General features: G+C 39.3%; 1 protein-coding gene across 17 annotated transcripts in view; it reads right to left on the reverse strand.

Annotated features, from left to right (window-relative positions):
- Positions 1–406: 406 nt before the first annotated feature.
- The window catches only part of LOC127655265 (probable elastin-binding protein EbpS), a 34,266-nt gene continuing 12,679 nt past the window's right edge, over positions 407–21,993 (reverse strand). The window contains exons 6-13 of one of the 17 annotated variants that reach the window (XM_052142960.1): positions 19,995–20,168; positions 18,140–18,283; positions 16,285–16,458; positions 14,433–14,606; positions 12,579–12,752; positions 10,721–10,894; positions 3,513–3,594; positions 411–3,179 (exon numbers count right to left, since the gene is read on the reverse strand). In XM_052142960.1, the coding sequence (XP_051998920.1) occupies positions 3,539–3,594; positions 10,721–10,894; positions 12,579–12,752; positions 14,433–14,606; positions 16,285–16,458; positions 18,140–18,283; positions 19,995–20,168 (1,070 nt within the window). In that variant the 3' untranslated portion in view covers positions 411–3,179; positions 3,513–3,538. Of the gene's footprint in view, positions 3,180–3,512; positions 3,595–10,720; positions 10,895–12,578; positions 12,753–14,432; positions 14,607–16,284; positions 16,459–18,139; positions 18,314–19,994; positions 20,169–21,993 lie in introns of all 17 variants that reach the window. The other 16 variants (XM_052142959.1, XM_052142961.1, XM_052142958.1 and 13 more) reach the window with 16 other exon arrangements.

The following is a 21,993-nucleotide window of genomic DNA, read 5'->3' on the forward strand; positions in this document are numbered from 1 at the left end:
CAACGTGTTTGGGATGACAGTATTGTATCTTTGTTATTCTTCTCACCCAGTAATCACCTTATTTTGTTATTGAGTAATACTGCTGATCATTTTGGTCATTTATAAGCCAGAAAGACATACAATATGTGGTCTAGTAAATGTTTTAAAATTTAATTTGATCAACTAATACCACAGGTTCTCTCTCATCTTTATTTAAAATATGCGTTTTAAAAAATGTTCTGTATGAAACCACATACTAATAAGTTGTGTAAAGCAGTCTTTGGTCATCTTATTTAAATGACAAGCTAAAGCATATAATTTAAATGGTTTGTATTAGTAGCTATTAATTGATCACACAGGTTTATAGAATTAAGTGTTTATTTTTAATTCAGTTATATGCAGTGTATTGAGAAAAAAGTTAGAAAGAAATTGTCATATTTTAGAGCTGTTATGGATTACGCAATTTTACAGTTAAACATGTTAATATGTAACGTATTGAAAATCAAAATGAGTAAAAATAAATTCTCAATTATTTTCACACTTTAAAAACATTTTTAATGTATTTACATATTTCTACAGCACAATAAACTTCCAACAACCAGTAGTGAACTAATAAATGAAAAGATATGTAAAATCTTCAGTTATTTTAAGTAATCACACAATCGGTCAAAAACTATCAGTCTTCAGCTGAGTGAAAATACAAAAACAGCTGTCGCAACCAGCACTAACAACTTTAAGATTACGAGTGTCCCAACTTGCAATCAAAAGTCATCCACACACTTGCAGTCTTCACGTCTACTTGCACACTAGCAAATAATATAGAGGGAGCACAAGAGACGAAGCTCTGGTGCTATTTTGGTAACCGCCGCTAGATGGCGCAGCGGTAACGCTACCGCCATTTTGGACTGTGGGACAAGAGTTTTACACAGCACACAACCTAGTACTCGATATCGTCCCATATTTATTTTAAAAACTTGGGGGATAACATTTTTGTTGCAATGTCCTTATATAACCGGTAAACTTCCGTTTGCTTTGGCCAATTATCACAAACAAGTATTACTGTTCTGGTCACTTTTGTACAAACACAAATTTTCTCCTAGCAGGTGTTTTATAATGGAACAATAGTATATCATTCATAATAAGAAGTCATTGTACATTAAGAATTGGGTTCGGCACAACATATTAATTGTAAACCAGCTTATTGAAAACCAATTATACACCAATTTTATATACACATATATATTTTTTTTTAACAAAATAGCGTATAATAATCTTAACCAAATTCTCAAATGTAGATATTATTAATACAACATTACAAAATCCTCAACTTTTGGTAAATGGTCTCTCGTTTTTTGATAAACGTTTTAATTACAATTTTATGAGAAATTCCTTTAATGTCAGATCCAATCCTCCATGTAAATCAAAATGTCTTAAACCTCACTGGATATCTTGGCACGACATTTGGAAATTACCATAGACATATTTTATTTCTAATTTAATGTAAAATAAATAATTTACCAAATTATTTATAGATGTTGTTCTGTAAATACAGCCATTAGTAGATATATTCATACTGTTTGTGATAAATATACTTTTTGTAACACATCATTTGAAGATATTGAACACACTTTTGTTTATTGCCCTTTTTCTATTTCTTTTTGGACTGACTTTAAAATAGACATGACAAAAAACTAAACATAACTCTTAATTTTTAACCTAATGACATTTTATTTTGTTTTCAAAACCCATATTTTTCTGAAAAACAAAATTACATTATTAATCTTTTAATTATTTTGGCAAAGTTTTATATTCATAAAACAAAAATAACTCAAAAGAAACCCTCATATTTGTAATACTGATCTCACAATATACTTTAAAACCTTTCAAACATGAGATCACAAAACAAAACGTTTTCAGAACAATAAACATGTTAAAGCTTTTCAAATTCATATAACTGCCCTAATATTGTATAGCATTTTTTTTAATCCCAGTAATTTTTCTTTTTTCTTTTCATATAATTATTATTATTTTACATATATGTTCATTTTATGTTTTTGTTGTTGTTATTCTGTTATACGCTGAACTGTACCACAATGCCTTATATTTGCCTTGCACTTTTTGCATTGTACTGTAATTGAACTAAATAAAGGAAGAAAAAACCTTGCACCATGAGCTAGAAAGCGAAGTCATAATAATGCGGAAACGCACCACAACAGTCTACGAGAAAGGTCTAATGCACATATTTGCATGATCAACTTGGCTTTGATTTTATTTACACTGAACTTGCAATGAATTCAGTTAGTGCATTACACTTCTATGAGGCACTCATTATGAAAATAACCTGACACCACATAACTTAATGCACTTCTATCATTGTGCAACTCAACATGTTTCTTTGAAACATTATTGAACTGGCTGCGATAACTAATTCAACTCAGAACAAGGTTCAAGTGACTAACCAAAGAGAACAACAATTACCATAAAGGTGACTTCAAATAAAAATATTTCAATAAAAAAATAAGCAACACTAAATAGAGCTAAATCTCTTTTTAACATTCAATCTTTTGCACACACAAAAAAAAGTGTAATAGAAAATGGAAATGTTGTATTTTGAGCATTTTCAAGCATTCTCCTGTGAGCTATTGAAACATTGGTTACACTTTATTTGAATGTGTCCTTGTTACAGTGTAATTACACAAGTAATTACTGATTATAACTAATTAACAACATGCACTTAATATATGGTTATGGTCAGGGTTTGGATTAGTGTTTGTTACTTGTAATTACGAATAACTGACTGTTATTACTATAGTAAATAAATGTAATATGTGTAACAAGGACACATTAAAATAAAGTGTTACCAAAACATTTAATTTATTGCCCAAGAACATATTTTATTTAAGTTGCTGTACATTTAAGGCAGCGTGGCTGTAAAACAGATTCAATTGTTGCAGCTGTTTGCAGGTTTGTTCTCTTGTTTTCCTGTTCTTGTTGTCACTCCCTCTTTCCTTCAGTAGAATCTTGTTTAACAGCAGGTGCCATCACTCTTTATAACTGCTTTATTTAATCATCCGTTTGGGGCAAATGAACATTCAACACTACAGAGTGTAGATTCGACACCGCTTCACCGTTAGTTTTTAACACCAGCAGGTTAGACCCAAATGAACACCAAAAGTGTACATTTAACAGCGGAGACTTTGCTAGAACACAAATACAAAAATAAAGTTCTGAGTATATACTGCTTCCCATACCATTATATTTACAGTATTTAACATTAAATGGAAAGTTAACCTAAAAATGAAATTTAGCCTCAGTCACCATTCACTTTCATTGTATTATTTTCCCAATCAATGAAAATGAATTGTGAGACAAAAAAGTGAGATGGGTTGGAAACAACATCAACATAAGATATATGTGCTTTTACTAAATAATTGTGTTCATCTTTATATTTAAAATGTAAATTTTTCCAATCAAAAAGAAAAAGTTCTAAAGAGAAAATTGCATATTTTGTATATCAAGAATAGTTGTTGTACCTGCTCTGATGTAGAATGTCTGGCAGTTATTTGTGGTTTGGTGGTGTGTCAATTATATTTTTCTCTTTCACATTCAGATCTTCTGAAAATGAAAGAAGAGTATAGATTGAATACACACTGATAAAGGTATATTACCACACAGATCTGTTATAACTTTTATGTACATTTTCCCAGAAAACAGTAAATAGAAATGACAATACCAAGTTTTAAATGTAGCAGGCAAAAAAAAAAACATTACAGCCACATTGCTCCACCCTTCTTGTTTACTTAGTAATGTTCAGAATGGAATATTTTACTGCTTCCTGAATACTGGACAGCAGCTATATACTGTTTTTAATAGTATGTGAAATGGAACATATCATGCAACAATAAGAACACTCAAAAAGTAGTGTTGTCAAATGACCTTATAACGTTGAATGTTTAATGCGTTCAGAATCTGCATAGACCTTTTGCATTTGTGGGTCAATTTTGACCCGGTGGAATTTAAGCTTATAAGTCATTCATAACCTGATGGTTTTCATTAAAAACAATATTGTAAGTCATTGTCATCTTCTTTACTGTTCATGCATGTAAAAATATTAATAAGTTTGGGCTGATAACTGACAAATATAAAAGATATTATGTAATATGCAATTTTTTTAGAAGTAATAAAATGTAGAAATTATTTGACATTTCAAAATATACATTAACTACATAAAAACTAGATGTGAAGACATATTTTTTATGAACATTTCTGTGAACTTGTATTGAAATATAACATAATATAAACTTCATATGAACATTTATTGTGAGAATAACTAGTAATTTGTATGAATTTCCTGTAACACTGCTCAATACAACTTGGTAGTGAAACCAGTGTATATTTGTTTCCCCTTCTGTCGCTCTCTCCACGTTGTGTCGGAGAAGCGACACTAGGGGTCTCCCTTGAGCACCGAATATACCTCTGATCTATGAAAAAAGGCCAATGAGAAGTTGGCAGCTAGTATTTGCATACCCCGCCCCCGGACATACTGGTACAAAGGCGAGGCAAATACTAGAGTTCATTCAGAAATTTTCTTCGGAGCCGATGGTTGTGCATGCTGTTCGCGTGAGATCACACCGGTTCCTGTATTCTTCTGACGCTCTGCATGCTGTTGGATTGATGGCGCAATACAGCGGCGATTTCTCCTTCTTGCACGGCAGTGCAATTGCCCCTGGGCACTTCGACAGTGCAGAAACCCAAACTCTAAGAGAATTGTTTAAAAGAGTGATTTTCTCTAAAAGAGCAATACACAGCGGCTTTGAACGTCCTTTTCAGGACGCGTCTTTTTAAAGACGTGTTTCCACCTCTGTGTAGTTTCTGGATGCGGTTGATTTCTCCCCACCTCCGACGGTCATAAAAGCTGCCTGGCGTACCTGGGCTGCGATTACACGCAGGCAGCGTTTTTATGAATGGTATATGTTTTCAGGGCGAGAACTTAGCCATAACAGCATTGCGGTCGTAGGCTTTCTTTTGTCATGAGAGAAAGCCACTTCAGCCGCCCCCCGCGCCTTGCCTCTTTCCCACGGGATTGAGGCAGGCGCCGTGGGCGATGGAGGCGATTTGGGGACAATGATGGGCTGTGTTCGCCGGGTAAATCCCAGCGAACTACCCGCCTCCCTGGCACGCTTGCTGGCTTCCGTCCGAGCTTGGGATGAGCGATTTTCTCTCCAGTGGGTTATGTTCTCAGTGCGAGAGCATAGCCGAGGCAGCATTGCGGTCGTAGGCTTTCTTTTGTCATGAGAGAAAGCCACTTCGGAGAGCGTTACAGCGGCGTCTGATGTTGATGGCTCGTCTGCGCCGCCACCTTCGGGTCTGCGCACCCAGTCTGAGCCTGATGCACAGAGGTCCGATATGCTTCCCTGGGTACCGCGAACGTGAGGTTGGATCGGAAAATCCCGTCCCCCTCCCCCTCAAGGCTGTTTGATTGGTTCCACAGGCATGTGCTCCGCTCACAGCCACGCACCCCCTCCCGGTTCCTTTCTTCCCGGACGTGCATGACGAGCTGAGCAAGCCAAGCTTCCTTGCTCCTCCACTCTCACTACCTTCGGCGGTAGAGCGGTCCCAGATCACTCCCCCCCTGCACACCATGGCCCCCTCCAGCAAGTCCACTGGGCCAAGGCACTCCAAAATTTGCACTTGGGTAGTCCTGTTCTTGACGTGCCGCAGGAACTGCAAGAAAGAAAGAAAAGCGGTGCTCCGCCTCAACAAGCATGGGCCCAGCTCTCAGCCCCGGCGTCAAGCTCCCCGCAGAAGATGGACGACCCCCTCATCTCACGGACCCCCTCGAGGACCCGGAAGGCTTCCAGGCGCCCCAGAGACCGAGTTGTTAGCTCCGGAGCTGGTAAGACCACTCCGTCCCCCGGTGGGGGGCCGGGAGGAGAATCTTTTGTTGAATTCATTTCATTTGGCCGTACTCACATTCTCAATAATAGAGCTATTTCCTTTTTTGCCTCTGGGTCACCTGGCCAGCAAATGCCATTCTCACGGCACTCTGCCGCCAGGCCTCAACAGTCCCGGCATGCTGGACGTGGCCACAGTCCACCTTCAGCCCCACGACTGTCCCCCGGCCGGCCGGTTCTGACGAGTCTAGAGGACGCCTGCAACCAGACCTCCTGCTCCAGTCACGAACCCGCCCCCAAACTAAAAGCACAAGGTAAGTGCTTTTAGTTTGTTCTCAGCACCAAAGCCTCGGGACGCACCCTTGCCTCCCGACACCACACTACCTGCTTCGCCCCGCTGTGAAGCCCCCACCGGGTACGTCCAAAATACTCGTCCCCTTGGTATCCCCAGGAAGGAGTTTGGAGGCGTGGCTTTCACTGCCCAACCCGTCACGCTGGCTGTACCGGACCATTTGACTCAGTTACGCAATTCAGTTCGCCAGGCCCCGCCCCCCCCTTCGTGGGCGTCCGTTTCCGCAGTAGATGGCAAACATGCCAAATCCCTGTGCAAAGACGTGATAGGGCCTGTCCCCCCAACCAAAATGGAGAAGGGTCTCTACAGCCCTTACTTCGTTGTACCCAAGAAAGGCGGCGGCTTACGACCAATCTTGGACTTGCGAGTTTTCAACCGAGCACTGCTCAAACTCACGTTCAAAATGCTCACGCAAAAGTGTATCTTAACATGCGTCCGGCACCTAGATTGGTTCGCAGCGGTAGACCTGAAGGACGCGTACTTCCACGTCTCAATTCTGCCGCAACACCAACCCTTCCTACGGTTCGCGTTCGACGGCCAGGCGTTTCAGTACAAAGTCCTCCCCTTCGGCATGTCTCTGTCCCCTCGCATCTTCACGTAAGTTGCAGAGGCAGCCCTTGCCCCGCTCCGAGAAGCCGGCATCCGCATACTCAACTACCTTGACGACTGTCTCATACTGGCCCACTCCCTAGAGTTACTATGCGCTCACAGAGACCAGGTGCTTAAACACCTCAGCCGCTTGGGGCTTCAGGTCAACCGAGAAAAGAGCAAGCTCACTCCGGTTCAGAGCATCTCCTTTCTCGGCATGGAGTTAGACTCAGTCTCAATGTCTGCACGTCTCACCAACGAGCGTGCACAGTCGGTGCTGAAATGCCTCGCAAAGTTCAAGCCAGGCACAACGGTCCCTCTAAAACTCTTCCAGAGGCTCCTGGGGCATATAGCATCATCCACCGCAGTCAGGCCGCTGGGGTTGATCCATATGAGACCGCTTCAGCACTGGCTTCAGACTCGAGTCCCGAGACGAGCATGGCGCCACGGCACGCACCGTGTGATAATCACCCCTGCATGCCGCCAAACACTCAAACCCTGGACAGACCTCTGCTTTCTACGGGCAGGAGTGCCCCTGCAGCAGGTGTCCCGACGCGTCCTGGTCACCACCGGTGCCTCCAAATTGGGTTGGGGCGCCATTTGCAAAAGGCCTTTGGAGAGGGGCCCCGCTGCGCTGGCATATCAATTGCCTAGAGTTGTTGACTGTTTTCTTTGCCCTGCGACAGTTCCTCCCGTTGATTCAAGACAAACATGTCCTAATCAGGTCAGACAGCACCACTGCGGTAGCGTACATAAATCGCCAAGGCGGTGTACGCTCCCGCCACATGTCACGACTCGCCCGTCGTCTCCTCCTTTGGAGCCAGCAGCGACTCAGGTCTCATCCCCGGCAAACTCAATGTGGTAGCGGACGCACTGTCACGACAACTCTTGCCCAGTGGAGAGTGGAGGCTTCACCCCCAGTCGGTCCAGCTGATTTGGGAACGATTCGGCAAGGCCCAGGTAGACTTGCTTGCCTCCCGACAGACCTCCCACTGCCTGCTCTGGTATGGCCGAACAGAGGCTCCCCTCAGGGCAGACGTGCTGGCACACAGCTGGCCCACGGGGCTGCGCAAGTACGCATTTCCCCCAGTGAGCCTTCTTGCACAGGTGCTGTGCAAGGTCAGGGAGGACGAGGAGCAAGTCACACTAGTGGTTCCATACTGGCCCACCCGGGCCTGGTCCTCGGACCTCGTACTCCTCGCTACAGCCCCTCCCTGGCGAAATCCCCTGAGGAAGGACCTTCTATCTCAGGGGCAGGGCATGCTCTGGCATCCGCATCCAGACCTCTGGAAACTCCACGTCTGGTCCCTGGACGGGACGCGGAAGATCTAGCTGGCCTAACACCTACTGTCGTAGACACGATCAACCAAGCCAGAGCCCCTTTCTCCAGGCAGCTCTACGCCCTGAAGTGACGCTTGTTCGCAAATTGGTGTTCTTCCCGGGCTGAAGACCCACAGAGGTGCGCAGTTAGGTCAGTGCTCCTGTTCCTGCAGGAGAGGTTGGAGGGGAGGCTGTCCCCGTCCACCTTGAAGGTGTATGTTGCTGCTATCGCGGCCCACCACGACGCAGTAGACGGCAAGTCCCTTGGTAAGCACGACTTAATCATCAGGTTCCTAAGAGGTGCCCGGAGGTTAAATCCCTCCCGGCCAAGCCTGTTCCCCTCCTGGGACCCCTCGGTAGTCCACGTGGGCCTCCAGAGACCTCCCTTTGAGCCGCTAGAATCAGTTGGACTCAGGGCCCTCTCTCTTAACCTGCTGATCGCGCTTGCCTCCATCAAGAGGGTCGGGGATCTGCAAGCGTTCTCTGTCAGCGACACTTGCCTGGAGTTCGGTCCGGCAGACACTCTTGTGATCCTTTGACTGCCACCGGGCTACGTGCCCAAGGTTGCTACCACGCCCTTTTGAGACCAGGTAGTGAACCTGCAAGCGCTGCCCCGGGAGGAGGCAGACCCAGCCCGTCGTTGCTGTGTCCGGTACGTGCTTTGCGTACCTATCTGGACCGCACGCAGAGTTTTAGACACTCTGAGCAGCTCTTTGTATGCTTTGGGGGACAGTGGAAAGGAACCGCTGTCTCCAAACAGAGGCTTTCCCACTGGGTAGTAGATGCCATTTCATTGGCTTAGACACCCAACACCTTTACGAGATACTACAATCTCAGGGTTGAGTCAGTTTCATCCCGTGTTTTCTCAGGTCCGAGCCAGTAGAACTCGGTAACATGCTGATGGGCTGGCCGGGTGAATCGCTTGCATATAGCGCCCTTTCCCTCGCTTGAGGTAAAACTGTGCATCTTTTTTCCCAGGAGATTCCACTCAACTCGAATCCCTGGTCGATTCCTCCCTAGCCCTCATGGGTCCGCAGTTCTGCAGAGGAACTTGCCGACCCAATCCACTGCGGGTACTCAAATCTACCCTGTACTGGAATAGGTGCTCCACAGGGTGAGGACTCCTACGCGGACTCCCCCTGTGTGTATTTTCCGCGATACGGTCCCCTTACGAGCGGACCCGCATTTTCCTTGGGTAAGTTTCGGCTGCCCTCCGGTCGCCGTGTGTAGCAACTCCCCCCTCGCTGAGGCCTGGTCTCCGCAGGGTCTTTTTTTCCCTGAAAGAATAGGAAATTGGGTAAGACCCCCTTCCCTCAGTGCGTGTAAGGCACTATTGCTCTATGCGAGAAACATAGAGAGAAAAGAGGCCCAGCCAGGCTTGGCCCGTTCCCAGGTTGGCAAGCATCACCTTGTTCCCCTGTCAGGGTAACCAAAAGGATTCCGACGACTTTTGTGTTTTATTGGGGAAGGGTACGTGTAGTCTGATACAGCTGGTCGTCTGACATGTAAAAAACACCTGCCCACTCCTGTGTCAGACCACGTACACGGCTCAGCGCATGGCGTAATTTAAATTGGACCCCTAGTGTCGCTTCTCCGACACAACGTGGAGAGAGCGACAGAAGGGGAACGTCTAGGTTACGAATGTAACCTCCGTTCCCCAATGGAGGGAACGAGACGTTGTGTCTTTCCCGGCCACGTCGCTGAGCCGAGCCGCTGTAGTGGCCGGACCATTTCCGGCTCCTCAGAAAAATCCTGAATGAACTCTAGTCCGGGGGCGGGGTATGCAAATACTAGCTGCCAACTTCTCATTGGCCATTTATCATAGATCAGAGGTATATTCGGTGCTCGAGAGACCCCTAGTTTCGATTCTCCGACACAACGTCTCGTTCCCTCCATTGGGGAACGGAGGTTACATTCGTAACCTAGACGTTTTTTTTCAACTAAACATCATCAAAACAACTGTACAACTCAAGTCTACAACATTAATATATCTTTACTATGTTTTTAAGCAAAATTTATTCTATTTATTTGCATGAACTGCTGAATGTTGATGGGCATTTTAAGACATAGTTTCTCAGAGAAGTTAACTTTTGTGTAATGCACAATTCATTCATTCTCTCCTACATTTACTGTTAATGCATATTTAAAACATGGTATATAGTATTTCACCAGAACAAGGAGACATGCACTAAATCTGGAACAGACTACTAATTTACAACATTACATCATTTATAAATCACAATTCACTTTCAAGCAGCTCACATAATGCCTAAGACCAGCAGCCTTATTCTGGTAATTGTAACCAAATACTCTAGAAGTGATTAACAAACTTGCACTGCTACTAAAAGTGATGCACTGCCGCTGTAGATGATTCAGTTTAAAGGAGTTAAAAGTTTTTCTTTCTATAGTTGTGAAATAAAATTTGGTAAACAATAATTCAGACCCCCGTTCTGTAAATGTCATGAAAGAAAACATACTGGAGTCATAAAAGTTACCAGGAAGTTTGAATTGCAGTAAAACATCAAGACAAATCAAAGCCCCCACAACACACTGCAAATGTTCAGCTCACATTTGTTTGTGTACTTACCAGATATGCTCTCTTCATTATCTTCAGAACATTTAGCATTTTTGTCTGATTCACTTTGTTTATCTTCATTCACCCTCGCTGATCCTTCATGTTTGTGTACAGATTCATCTTCATATTCACTTTTTTCCTTCTTGCTGTTTTGCTCTACATCATGACTTTTGCTCTGGTTAACATCTTCAGTTGAAAAAAAAAAATAAACAACATGAAATGACAGCATGGTAAAAGATGCAAGGTCGCATTAGGGGGAAACTAAGAGCATAGGAAACCATCACAAATAAAAATAATCAGACATGTTCTTTCTATCAATTTTCTGATTGTTGTGACATGCATCATTTAAATGCACAAGACTGCATTAACCTTGTGCGACCCCGCGTCCACATGCATGGACATTGTATTTTGGCTTCACTATACACAATGCATAATTTCATTTAATCTGACTGATCTCAGTTCAGGAGAATCTGTGCTGTCAGAAAAGAGTAAAACTTTCAACGCATGGAATTGTGTGACAAAACAACATGGTGCCGATCACAGCGGAGTTTGTCTTTGGGAGAAACACCAATAAACCTACATCTGGAAAGAAACCTTATTAAGTTTTTACATTGAAACCTCTGAGTCAAAAGTTTCATCTCTAGTTTCATCCAATATGCCATTTTTAAAATTTGAGTGATTTATCGCGAAAAGGCACGCTGTTAAACACAATGAGCATATTTGTGGACTTTTGGCTCAGTTTCGGATAAAATATCCTCTATTTACTATGCACTTTCACATTGAGAATCAATGGATGCATAGAACATCTGGAAAATGTTGCTTTTAGAGGCTGTATACAGAGTTAGGATGAAAATAAGGTGCATTTCGAACTGTTCCACGACCAGTGCAGACAGACGGCACAATGGCGGTTAAGTAATTCACTAAATAGGGAGCAAGGGAGCAAGCTCTCTATGCAGCTAAGTGCATTCAATCCAAACTTCCTATTTAAAGTTAAGTTTCAGACTGCAGATGATGTTTGGACCACTCAACAAGTTTGGTAGACATGGGACTAATGTATAATTTTATTTTAACATGGTTGGCAGTGATTGGATGATGCTGGACATTACTTTGAATCCGAATTAATTATGCTAATATCTGATGTAATGTCTGTAACGTCTCAAAAACTCGAATAACCAACACTCCTGAAACATAATAAAACATTTGATAAAGTCTTTCTATAGCTTGGTATTACTTAAAAGTTTACAACTTGAGAACATACATTTTTAGCAAAACGATTTGGAGCAGATTTGTAAAGAACAGACACAAATTGAAGACATAGTTTCCTGATTTGCTGGTGTTAAAAAAAAAAAAAGAATCTCTCAGAGAAGTTAACTTTTGTGTAATGCACGTTTCATTCATTCTCTCCTACATTTACTGTTAATGCATATTTAAAACATGGCATATAGTATTTCACCAGAACAAGGGGACATGCACTAAATCTGGAACAGACTATTAATTTACAACATTACATCATTTACAAATCACAATTCACTTTCAAGCAGCTCACATAATGCCTAAGATCAGCAGCCTTATTCTGGTAATTGTAACCAAATACTCTAGAAGTGATTAACAAACTTGCACTGCTACTAAAAGTGATGCACTGCCGCTGTAGATGATTCAGTTTAAAGGAGTTAAAAGTTTTTCTTTCTATAGTTGTGAAATAAAATTTGGTAAACAATAATTCAAACCCCGTTCTGTAAATGTCATGAATGAAAAAATACTGGAGTCATAAAAGTTACCAGGAAGTTTGAATTGCAGTAAAACATCAAGACAAATCAAAGCCGCCACAACACACTGCAAATGTTCAGCTCACATTTGTTTGTGTACTTACCAGATATGCTCTCTTCATTATCTTCAGAACATTTAGCGTTTTTGTATGATTCACTTTGTTTATCTTCATTCACCCTCTGTGCTCCTTCATGTTTGTGTACAGATTCATCTTCATATTCACTTTTTTCCTTCTTGCTGTTTTGCTCTACATCATGACTTTTGCTCTGGTTAACATCTTCAGTTTAAAAAATAAATAAACAACATGAAATGACAGCATGGTAAAAGATGCAAGGACGCATTAGGGGAAACTAAGAGCATAGGAAACCATCACAAATAAAAATAATCAGACAAGTTCTTTCTATCAATTTTCTGATTGTTGTGACATGCATCATTTAAATGCACAAGACTGCATTAAACTTGTGCGACTCAGCGTCCACATGCATGGACATTGTATTTTGGCTTCACTATACACAATGCATAATTTCATTTAATCTGACTGATCTCAGTTCAGGAGACTCTGTGCTGTCAGAAAAGAGTAAAACTTTCGACGCATGGAATTGTGTGACAAAACAACATGGTGCCGATCACAGCGGAGTTTGTCTTTGGGAGAAACACCAATAAAACTACATCTGGAAAGAAACCTTATTAAGTTTTTACATTGAAACCTCTGAGTCAAAAGTTTCATCTCTAGTTTCATCCAATATGCCATTTTTAAAATTTGAGTGATTTATCGCGAAAAGGCACGCTGTTAAACACAATGAGCATATTTGTGTACTTTTGGCTCAGTTTCGGTTAAAATATCCTCTATTTACTATGCACTTTCACATTGAGAATCAATGGATGCATAGAACATCTGGAAAATGTTGCTTTTAGAGGCTGTATACAGAGTTAGGATGAAAATAAGGTGCATTTCGAACTGTTCCAAGACCAGTGCAGACAGACGGCACAATGGAGGTTAAGTAATTCACTAAATAGGGAGCAAGGGAGCAAGCTCTCTATGCAGCTAAGTGCATTCAATCCAAACTTCCTATTTAAAGTTAAGTTTCAGACTGCAGATGATGTTTGGACCACTCAACAAGTTTGGTAGACATGGGACTAATGTATAATTTTATTTTAACATGGTTGGCAGTGATTGGATGATGCTGGACATTACTTTGAATCCGAATTAATTATGCTAATTTCTGATGTAATGTCTGTAACGTCTCAAAAACTTGAATAACCAACACTCCTGAAACATAATAAAAAATTTGATAAAGTCTTTCTATAGCTTGGTATTACTTAAAAGTTTACAACTTGTGAACATACATTTTTAGCAAAACGATTTGGAGCAGATTTGTAAAGAACAGACACAAATTGAAGACATAGTTTCCTGATTTGCTGGTGTTAAAAAAAAAAAAGAATCTCTCAGAGAAGTTAACTTTTGTGAAATGCACGTATCATTCATTCTCTCCTACATTTACTGTTAATATATATTTAAAACATGGCATATAGTATTTCACCAGAACAAGGGGACATGCACTAAATCTGGAACAGACTATTAATTTACAACATTACATCATTTATAAATCACAATTCACTTTCAAGCAGCTCACATAATGCCTAAGATCAGCAGCCATATTCTGGTAATTGTAACCAAATACTCTAGAAGTGATTAACAAAATTGCACTGCTACTAAAAGTGATGCACTGCCGCTGTAGATGATTCAGTTTAAAGGAGTTAAAAGTTTTTCTTTCTATAGTTGTGAAATAAAATTTGGTAAACAATAATTCAAACCTCGTTCTGTAAATGTCATGAATGAAAAAATACTGGAGTCATAAAAGTTACCAGGAAGTTTGAATTGCAGTAAAACATCAAGACAAATCAAAGCCCCACAACACACTGCAAATGTTCAGCTCACATTTGTTTGTGTACTTACCAGATATGCTCTCTTCATTATCTTCAGAACATTTAGCGTTTTTGTCTGATTCACTTTGTTTATCTTCATTCACCCTCTGTGCTCCTTCATGTTTGTGTACAGATTCATCTTCATATTCACTTTTTTCCTTCTTGCTGTTTTGCTCTACATCATGATTTTTGCTCTGGTTAACATCTTCAGTTTAAAAAAATAAATAAACAACATGAAATGACAGCATGGTAAAAGATGCAAGGACGCATTAGGGGAAACTAAGAGCATAGGAAACCATCACAAATAAAAATAATCAGACAAGTTCTTTCTATCAATTTTCTGATTGTTGTGACATGCATCATTTAAATGCACAAGACTGCATTAAACTTGTGCGACCCAGCGTCCACATGCATGGACATTGTATTTTGGCTTCACTATACACAATGCATAATTTCATTTAATCTGACTGATCTCAGTTCAGGAGACTCTGTGCTGTCAGAAAAGAGTAAAACTTTCGACGCATGGAATTGTGTGACAAAACAACATGGTGCCGATCACAGCGGAGTTTGTCTTTGGGAGAAACACCAATAAAACTACATCTGGAAAGAAACCTTATTAAGTTTTTACATTGAAACCTCTGAGTCAAAAGTTTCATCTCTAGTTTCATCCAATATGCCATTTTTAAAATTTGAGTGATTTATCGCGAAAAGGCACGCTGTTAAACACAATGAGCATATTTGTGGACTTTTGGCTCAGTTTCGGTTAAAATATCCTCTATTTACTATGCACTTTCACATTGAGAATCAATGGATGCATAGAACATCTGGAAAATGTTGCTTTTAGAGGCTGTATACAGAGTTAGGATGAAAATAAGGTGCATTTCGAACTGTTCCAAGACCAGTGCAGACAGACGGCACAATGGAGGTTAAGTAATTCACTAAATAGGGAGCAAGGGAGCAAGCTCTCTATGCAGCTAAGTGCATTCAATCCAAACTTCCTATTTAAAGTTAAGTTTCAGACTGCAGATGATGTTTGGACCACTCAACAAGTTTGGTAGACATGGGACTAATGTATAATTTTATTTTAACATGGTTGGCAGTGATTGGATGATGCTGGACATTATTTTGAATCCGAATTAATTATGCTAATATCTGATGTAATGTCTGTAACGTCTCAAAAACTTGAATAACCAACACTCCTGAAACATAATAAAACATTTGATAAAGTCTTTCTATAGCTTGGTATTACTTAAAAGTTTACAACTTGAGAACATACATTTTAGCAAAACGATTTGGAGCAGATTTGTAAAGAACAGACACAAATTGAAGACATAGTTTCCTGATTTGCTGGTGTTAAAAAAAAAAGAATCTCTCAGAGAAGTTAACTTTTGTGTAATGCACGTATCATTCATTCTCTCCTACATTTACTGTTAATGCATATTTAAAACATGGCATATAGTATTTCACCAGAACAAGGGACATGCACTAAATCTGGAACAGACTATTAATTTACAACATTACATCATTTACAAATCACAATTCACTTTCAAGCAGCTCACATAATGCCTAAGATCAGCAGCCTTATTCTGGTAATTGTAACCAATTACTCTAGAAGTGATTAACAAACTTGCACTGCTACTAAAAGTGATGCACTGCCGCTGTAGATGATTCAGTTTACAGGAGTTAAAAGTTTTTCTTTCTATAGTTGTGAAATAAAATTTGGTAAACAATAATTCAAACCTCGTTCTGTAAATGTCATGAATGAAAAAATACTGGAGTCATAAAAGTTACCAGGAAGTTTGAATTGCAGTAAAACATCAAGACAAATCAAAGCCCCCACAACACACTGCAAATGTTCAGCTCACATTTGTTTGTGTACTTACCAGATATGCTCTCTTCATTATCTTCAGAACATTTAGCGTTTTTGTCTGATTCACTTTGTTTATCTTCATTCACCCTCTGTGCTCCTTCATGTTTGTGTACAGATTCATCTTCATATTCACTTTTTTCCTTCTTGCTGTTTTGCTCTACATCATGATTTTTGCTCTGGTTAACATCTTCAGTTTAAAAAAATAAATAAACAACATGAAATGACAGCATGGTAAAAGATGCAAGGACGCATTAGGGGGAAACTAAGAGCATAGGAAACCATCACAAATAAAAATAATCAGACAAGTTCTTTCTATCAATTTTCTGATTGTTGTGACATGCATCATTTAAATGCACAAGACTGCATTAAACTTGTGCGACCCCGCGTCCACATGCATGGACATTGTATTTTGGCTTCACTATACACAATGCATAATTTCATTTAATCTGACTGATCTCAGTTCAGGAGACTCTGTGCTGTCAGAAAAGAGTAAAACTTTCGACGCATGGAATTGTGTGACAAAACAACATGGTGCCGATCACAGCGGAGTTTGTCTTTGGGAGAAACACCAATAAAACTACATCTGGAAAGAAACCTTATTAAGTTTTTACATTGAAACCTCTGAGTCAAAAGTTTCATCTCTAGTTTCATCCAATATGCCATTTTTAAAATTTGAGTGATTTATCGCGAAAAGGCACGCTTGTTAAACACAATGAGCATATTTGTGGACTTTTGGCTCAGTTTCGGTTAAAATATCCTCTATTTACTATGCACTTTCACATTGAGAATCAATGGATGCATAGAACATCTGGAAAATGTTGCTTTTAGAGGCTGTATACAGAGTTAGGATGAAAATAAGGTGCATTTCGAACTGTTCCAAGACCAGTGCAGACAGACGGCACAATGGAGGTTAAGTAATTCACTAAATAGGGAGCAAGGGAGCAAGCTCTCTATGCAGCTAAGTGCATTCAATCCAAACTTCCTATTTAAAGTTAAGTTTCAGACTGCAGATGATGTTTGGACCACTCAACAAGTTTGGTAGACATGGGACTAATGTATAATTTTATTTTAACATGGTTGGCAGTGATTGGATGATGCTGGACATTATTTTGAATCGAATTAATTATGCTAATATCTGATGTAATGTCTGTAACGTCTCAAAAACTTGAATAACCAACACTCCTGAAACATAATAAAACATTTGATAAAGTCTTTCTATAGCTTGGTATTACTTAAAAGTTTACAACTTGAGAACATACATTTTTAGCAAAACGATTTGGAGCAGATTTGTAAAGAACAGACACAAATTGAAGACATAGTTTCCTGATTTGCTGGTGTTAAAAAAAAAAGAATCTCTCAGAGAAGTTAACTTTTGTGTAATGCACGTATCATTCATTCTCTCCTACATTTACTGTTAATGCATATTTAAAACATGGCATATAGTATTTCACCAGAACAAGGGGACATGCACTAAATCTGGAACAGACTATTAATTTACAACATTACATCATTTACAAATCACAATTCACTTTCAAGCAGCTCACATAATGCCTAAGATCAGCAGCCTTATTCTGGTAATTGTAACCAATTACTCTAGAAGTGATTAACAAACTTGCACTGCTACTAAAAGTGATGCACTGCCGCTGTAGATGATTCAGTTTACAGGAGTTAAAAGTTTTTCTTTCTATAGTTGTGAAATAAAATTTGGTAAACAATAATTCAAACCTCGTTCTGTAAATGTCATGAATGAAAAAATACTGGAGTCATAAAAGTTACCAGGAAGTTTGAATTGCAGTAAAACATCAAGACAAATCAAAGCCCCCACAACACACTGCAAATGTTCAGCTCACATTTGTTTGTGTACTTACCAGATATGCTCTCTTCATTATCTTCAGAACATTTAGCGTTTTTGTCTGATTCACTTTGTTTATCTTCATTCACCCTCTGTGCTCCTTCATGTTTGTGTACAGATTCATCTTCATATTCACTTTTTTCCTTCTTGCTGTTTTGCTCTACATCATGATTTTTGCTCTGGTTAACATCTTCAGTTTAAAAAATAAATAAACAACATGAAATGACAGCATGGTAAAAGATGCAAGGACGCATTAGGGGAAACTAAGAGCATAGGAAACCATCACAAATAAAAATAATCAGACAAGTTCTTTCTATCAATTTTCTGATTGTTGTGACATGCATCATTTAAATGCACAAGACTGCATTAAACTTGTGCGACCCTGCGTCCACATGCATGGACATTGTATTTTGGCTTCACTATACACAATGCATAATTTCATTTAATCTGACTGATCTCAGTTCAGGAGACTCTGTGCTGTCAGAAAAGAGTAAAACTTTCGGCGCATGGAATTGTGTGACAAAACAACATGGTGCCGATCACAGCGGAGTTTGTCTTTGGGAGAAACACCAATAAAACTACATCTGGAAAGAAACCTTATTAAGTTTTTACATTGAAACCTCTGAGTCAAAAGTTTCATCTCTAGTTTCATCCAATATGCCATTTTTAAAATTTGAGTGATTTATCGCTGAAAAGGCACGCTGTTAAACACAATGAGCATATTTGTGGACTTTTGGCTCAGTTTCAGGTTAAAATATCCTCTATTTACTATGCACTTTCACATTGAGAATCAATGGATGCATAGAACATCTGGAAAATGTTGCTTTTAGAGGCTGTATACAGAGTTAGGATGAAAATAAGGTGCATTTCGAACTGTTCCAAGACCAGTGCAGACAGACGGCACAATGGAGGTTAAGTAATTCACTAAATAGGGAGCAAGGGAGCAAGCTCTCTATGCAGCTAAGTGCATTCAATCCAAACTTCCTATTTAAAGTTAAGTTTCAGACTGCAGATGATGTTTGGACCACTCAACAAGTTTGGTAGACATGGGACTAATGTATAATTTTATTTTAACATGGTTGGCAGTGATTGGATGATGCTGGACATTATTTTGAATCCGAATTAATTATGCTAATATCTGATGTAATGTCTGTAACGTCTCAAAAACTTGAATAACCAACACTCCTGAAACATAATAAAACATTTGATAAAGTCTTTCTATAGCTTGGTATTACTTAAAAGTTTACAACTTGAGAACATACATTTTTAGCAAAACGATTTGGAGCAGATTTGTAAAGAACAGACACAAATTGAAGACATAGTTTCCTGATTTGCTGGTGTTAAAAAAAAAAGAATCTCTCAGAGAAGTTAACTTTTGTGTAATGCACGTATCATTCATTCTCTCCTACATTTACTGTTAATGCATATTTAAAACATGGCATATAGTATTTCACCAGAACAAGGGGACATGCACTAAATCTGGAACAGACTATTAATTTACAACATTACATCATTTACAAATCACAATTCACTTTCAAGCAGCTCACATAATGCCTAAGATCAGCAGCCTTATTCTGGTAATTGTAACCAATTACTCTAGAAGTGATTAACAAACTTGCACTGCTACTAAAAGTGATGCACTGCCGCTGTAGATGATTCAGTTTACAGGAGTTAAAAGTTTTTCTTTCTATAGTTGTGAAATAAAATTTGGTAAACAATAATTCAAACCTCGTTCTGTAAATGTCATGAATGAAAAAATACTGGAGTCATAAAAGTTACCAGGAAGTTTGAATTGCAGTAAAACATCAAGACAAATCAAAGCCCCACTAACACACTGCAAATGTTCAGCTCACATTTGTTTGTGTACTTACCAGATATGCTCTCTTCATTATCTTCAGAACATTTAGCGTTTTTGTCTGATTCACTTTGTTTATCTTCATTCACCCTCTGTGCTCCTTCATGTTTGTGTACAGATTCATCTTCATATTCACTTTTTTCCTTCTTGCTGTTTTGCTCTACATCATGATTTTTGCTCTGGTTAACATCTTCAGTTTAAAAAAATAAATAAACAACATGAAATGACAGCATGGTAAAAGATGCAAGGACGCATTAGGGGAAACTAAGAGCATAGGAAACCATCACAAATAAAAATAATCAGACAAGTTCTTTCTATCAATTTTCTGATTGTTGTGACATGCATCATTTAAATGCACAAGACTGCATTAAACTTGTAGCGACCTCAGGTCCACATGCATGGACATTGTATTTTGGCTTCACTATACACAATGCATAATTTCATTTAATCTGACTGATCTCAGTTCAGGAGACTCTGTGCTGTCAGAAAAGAGTAAAACTTTCGACGATGGAATTGTGTGACAAAACAACATGGTGCCGATCACAGCGGAGTTTGTCTTTGGGAGAAACACCAATAAAACTACATCTGGAAAGAAACCTTATTAAGTTTTTACATTGAAACCTCTGAGTCAAAAGTTTCATCTCTAGTTTCATCCAATATGCCATTTTTAAAATTTGAGTGATTTATCGCTGAAAAGGCACGCTTGTTAAACACAATGAGCATATTTGTGGACTTTTGGCTCAGTTTCAGGTTAAAATATCCTCTATTTACTATGCACTTTCACATTGAGAATCAATGGATGCATAGAACATCTGGAAAATGTTGCTTTTAGAGGCTGTATACAGAGTTAGGATGAAAATAAGGTGCATTTCGAACTGTTCCAAGACCAGTGCAGACAGACGGCACAATGGAGGTTAAGTAATTCACTAAATAGGGAGCAAGGGAGCAAGCTCTCTATGCAGCTAAGTGCATTCAATCCAAACTTCCTATTTAAAGTTAAGTTTCAGACTGCAGATGATGTTTGGACCACTCAACAAGTTTGGTAGACATGGGACTAATGTATAATTTTATTTTAACATGGTTGGCAGTGATTGGATGATGCTGGACATTATTTTGAATCCGAATTAATTATGCTAATATCTGATGTAATGTCTGTAACGCCTCAAAAACTTGAATAACCAACACTCCTGAAACATAATAAAACATTTGATAAAGTCTTTCTATAGCTTGGTATTACTTAAAAGTTTACAACTTGAGAACATACATTTTTAGCAAAACGATTTGGAGCAGATTTGTAAAGAACAGACACAAATTGAAGACATAGTTTCCTGATTTGCTGGTGTTAAAAAAAAAAGAATCTCTCAGAGAAGTTAACTTTTGTGTAATGCACGTATCATTCATTCTCTCCTACATTTACTGTTAATGCATATTTAAAACATGGCATATAGTATTTCACCAGAACAAGGGGACATGCACTAAATCTGGAACAGACTATTAATTTACAACATTACATCATTTACAAATCACAATTCACTTTCAAGCAGCTCACATAATGCCTAAGATCAGCAGCCTTATTCTGGTAATTGTAACCAATTACTCTAGAAGTGATTAACAAACTTGCACTGCTACTAAAAGTGATGCACTGCCACTGTAGATGATTCAGTTTACAGGAGTTAAAAGTTTTTCTTTCTATAGTTGTGAAATAAAAATTTGGTAAACAATAATTCAAACCTCGTTCTGTAAATGTCATGAATGAAAAAATACTGGAGTCATAAAAGTTACCAGGAAGTTTGAATTGCAGTAAAACATCAAGACAAATCAAAGCCCCCACAACACACTGCAAATGTTCAGCCTACATTTGTTTGTGTACTTACCAGATATGCTCTCTTCATTATCTTCAGAACATTTAGCGTTTTTGTCTGATTCACTTTGTTTATCTTCATTCACCCTCTGTGCTCCTTCATGTTTGTGTACAGATTCATCTTCATATTCACTTTTTCCTTCTTGCTGTTTTG

The sequence above is a fragment of the Xyrauchen texanus genome, chromosome 14, assembly GCF_025860055.1.
Source record: "Xyrauchen texanus isolate HMW12.3.18 chromosome 14, RBS_HiC_50CHRs, whole genome shotgun sequence".
NCBI classification, from domain to species: domain Eukaryota; kingdom Metazoa; phylum Chordata; class Actinopteri; order Cypriniformes; family Catostomidae; genus Xyrauchen; species Xyrauchen texanus.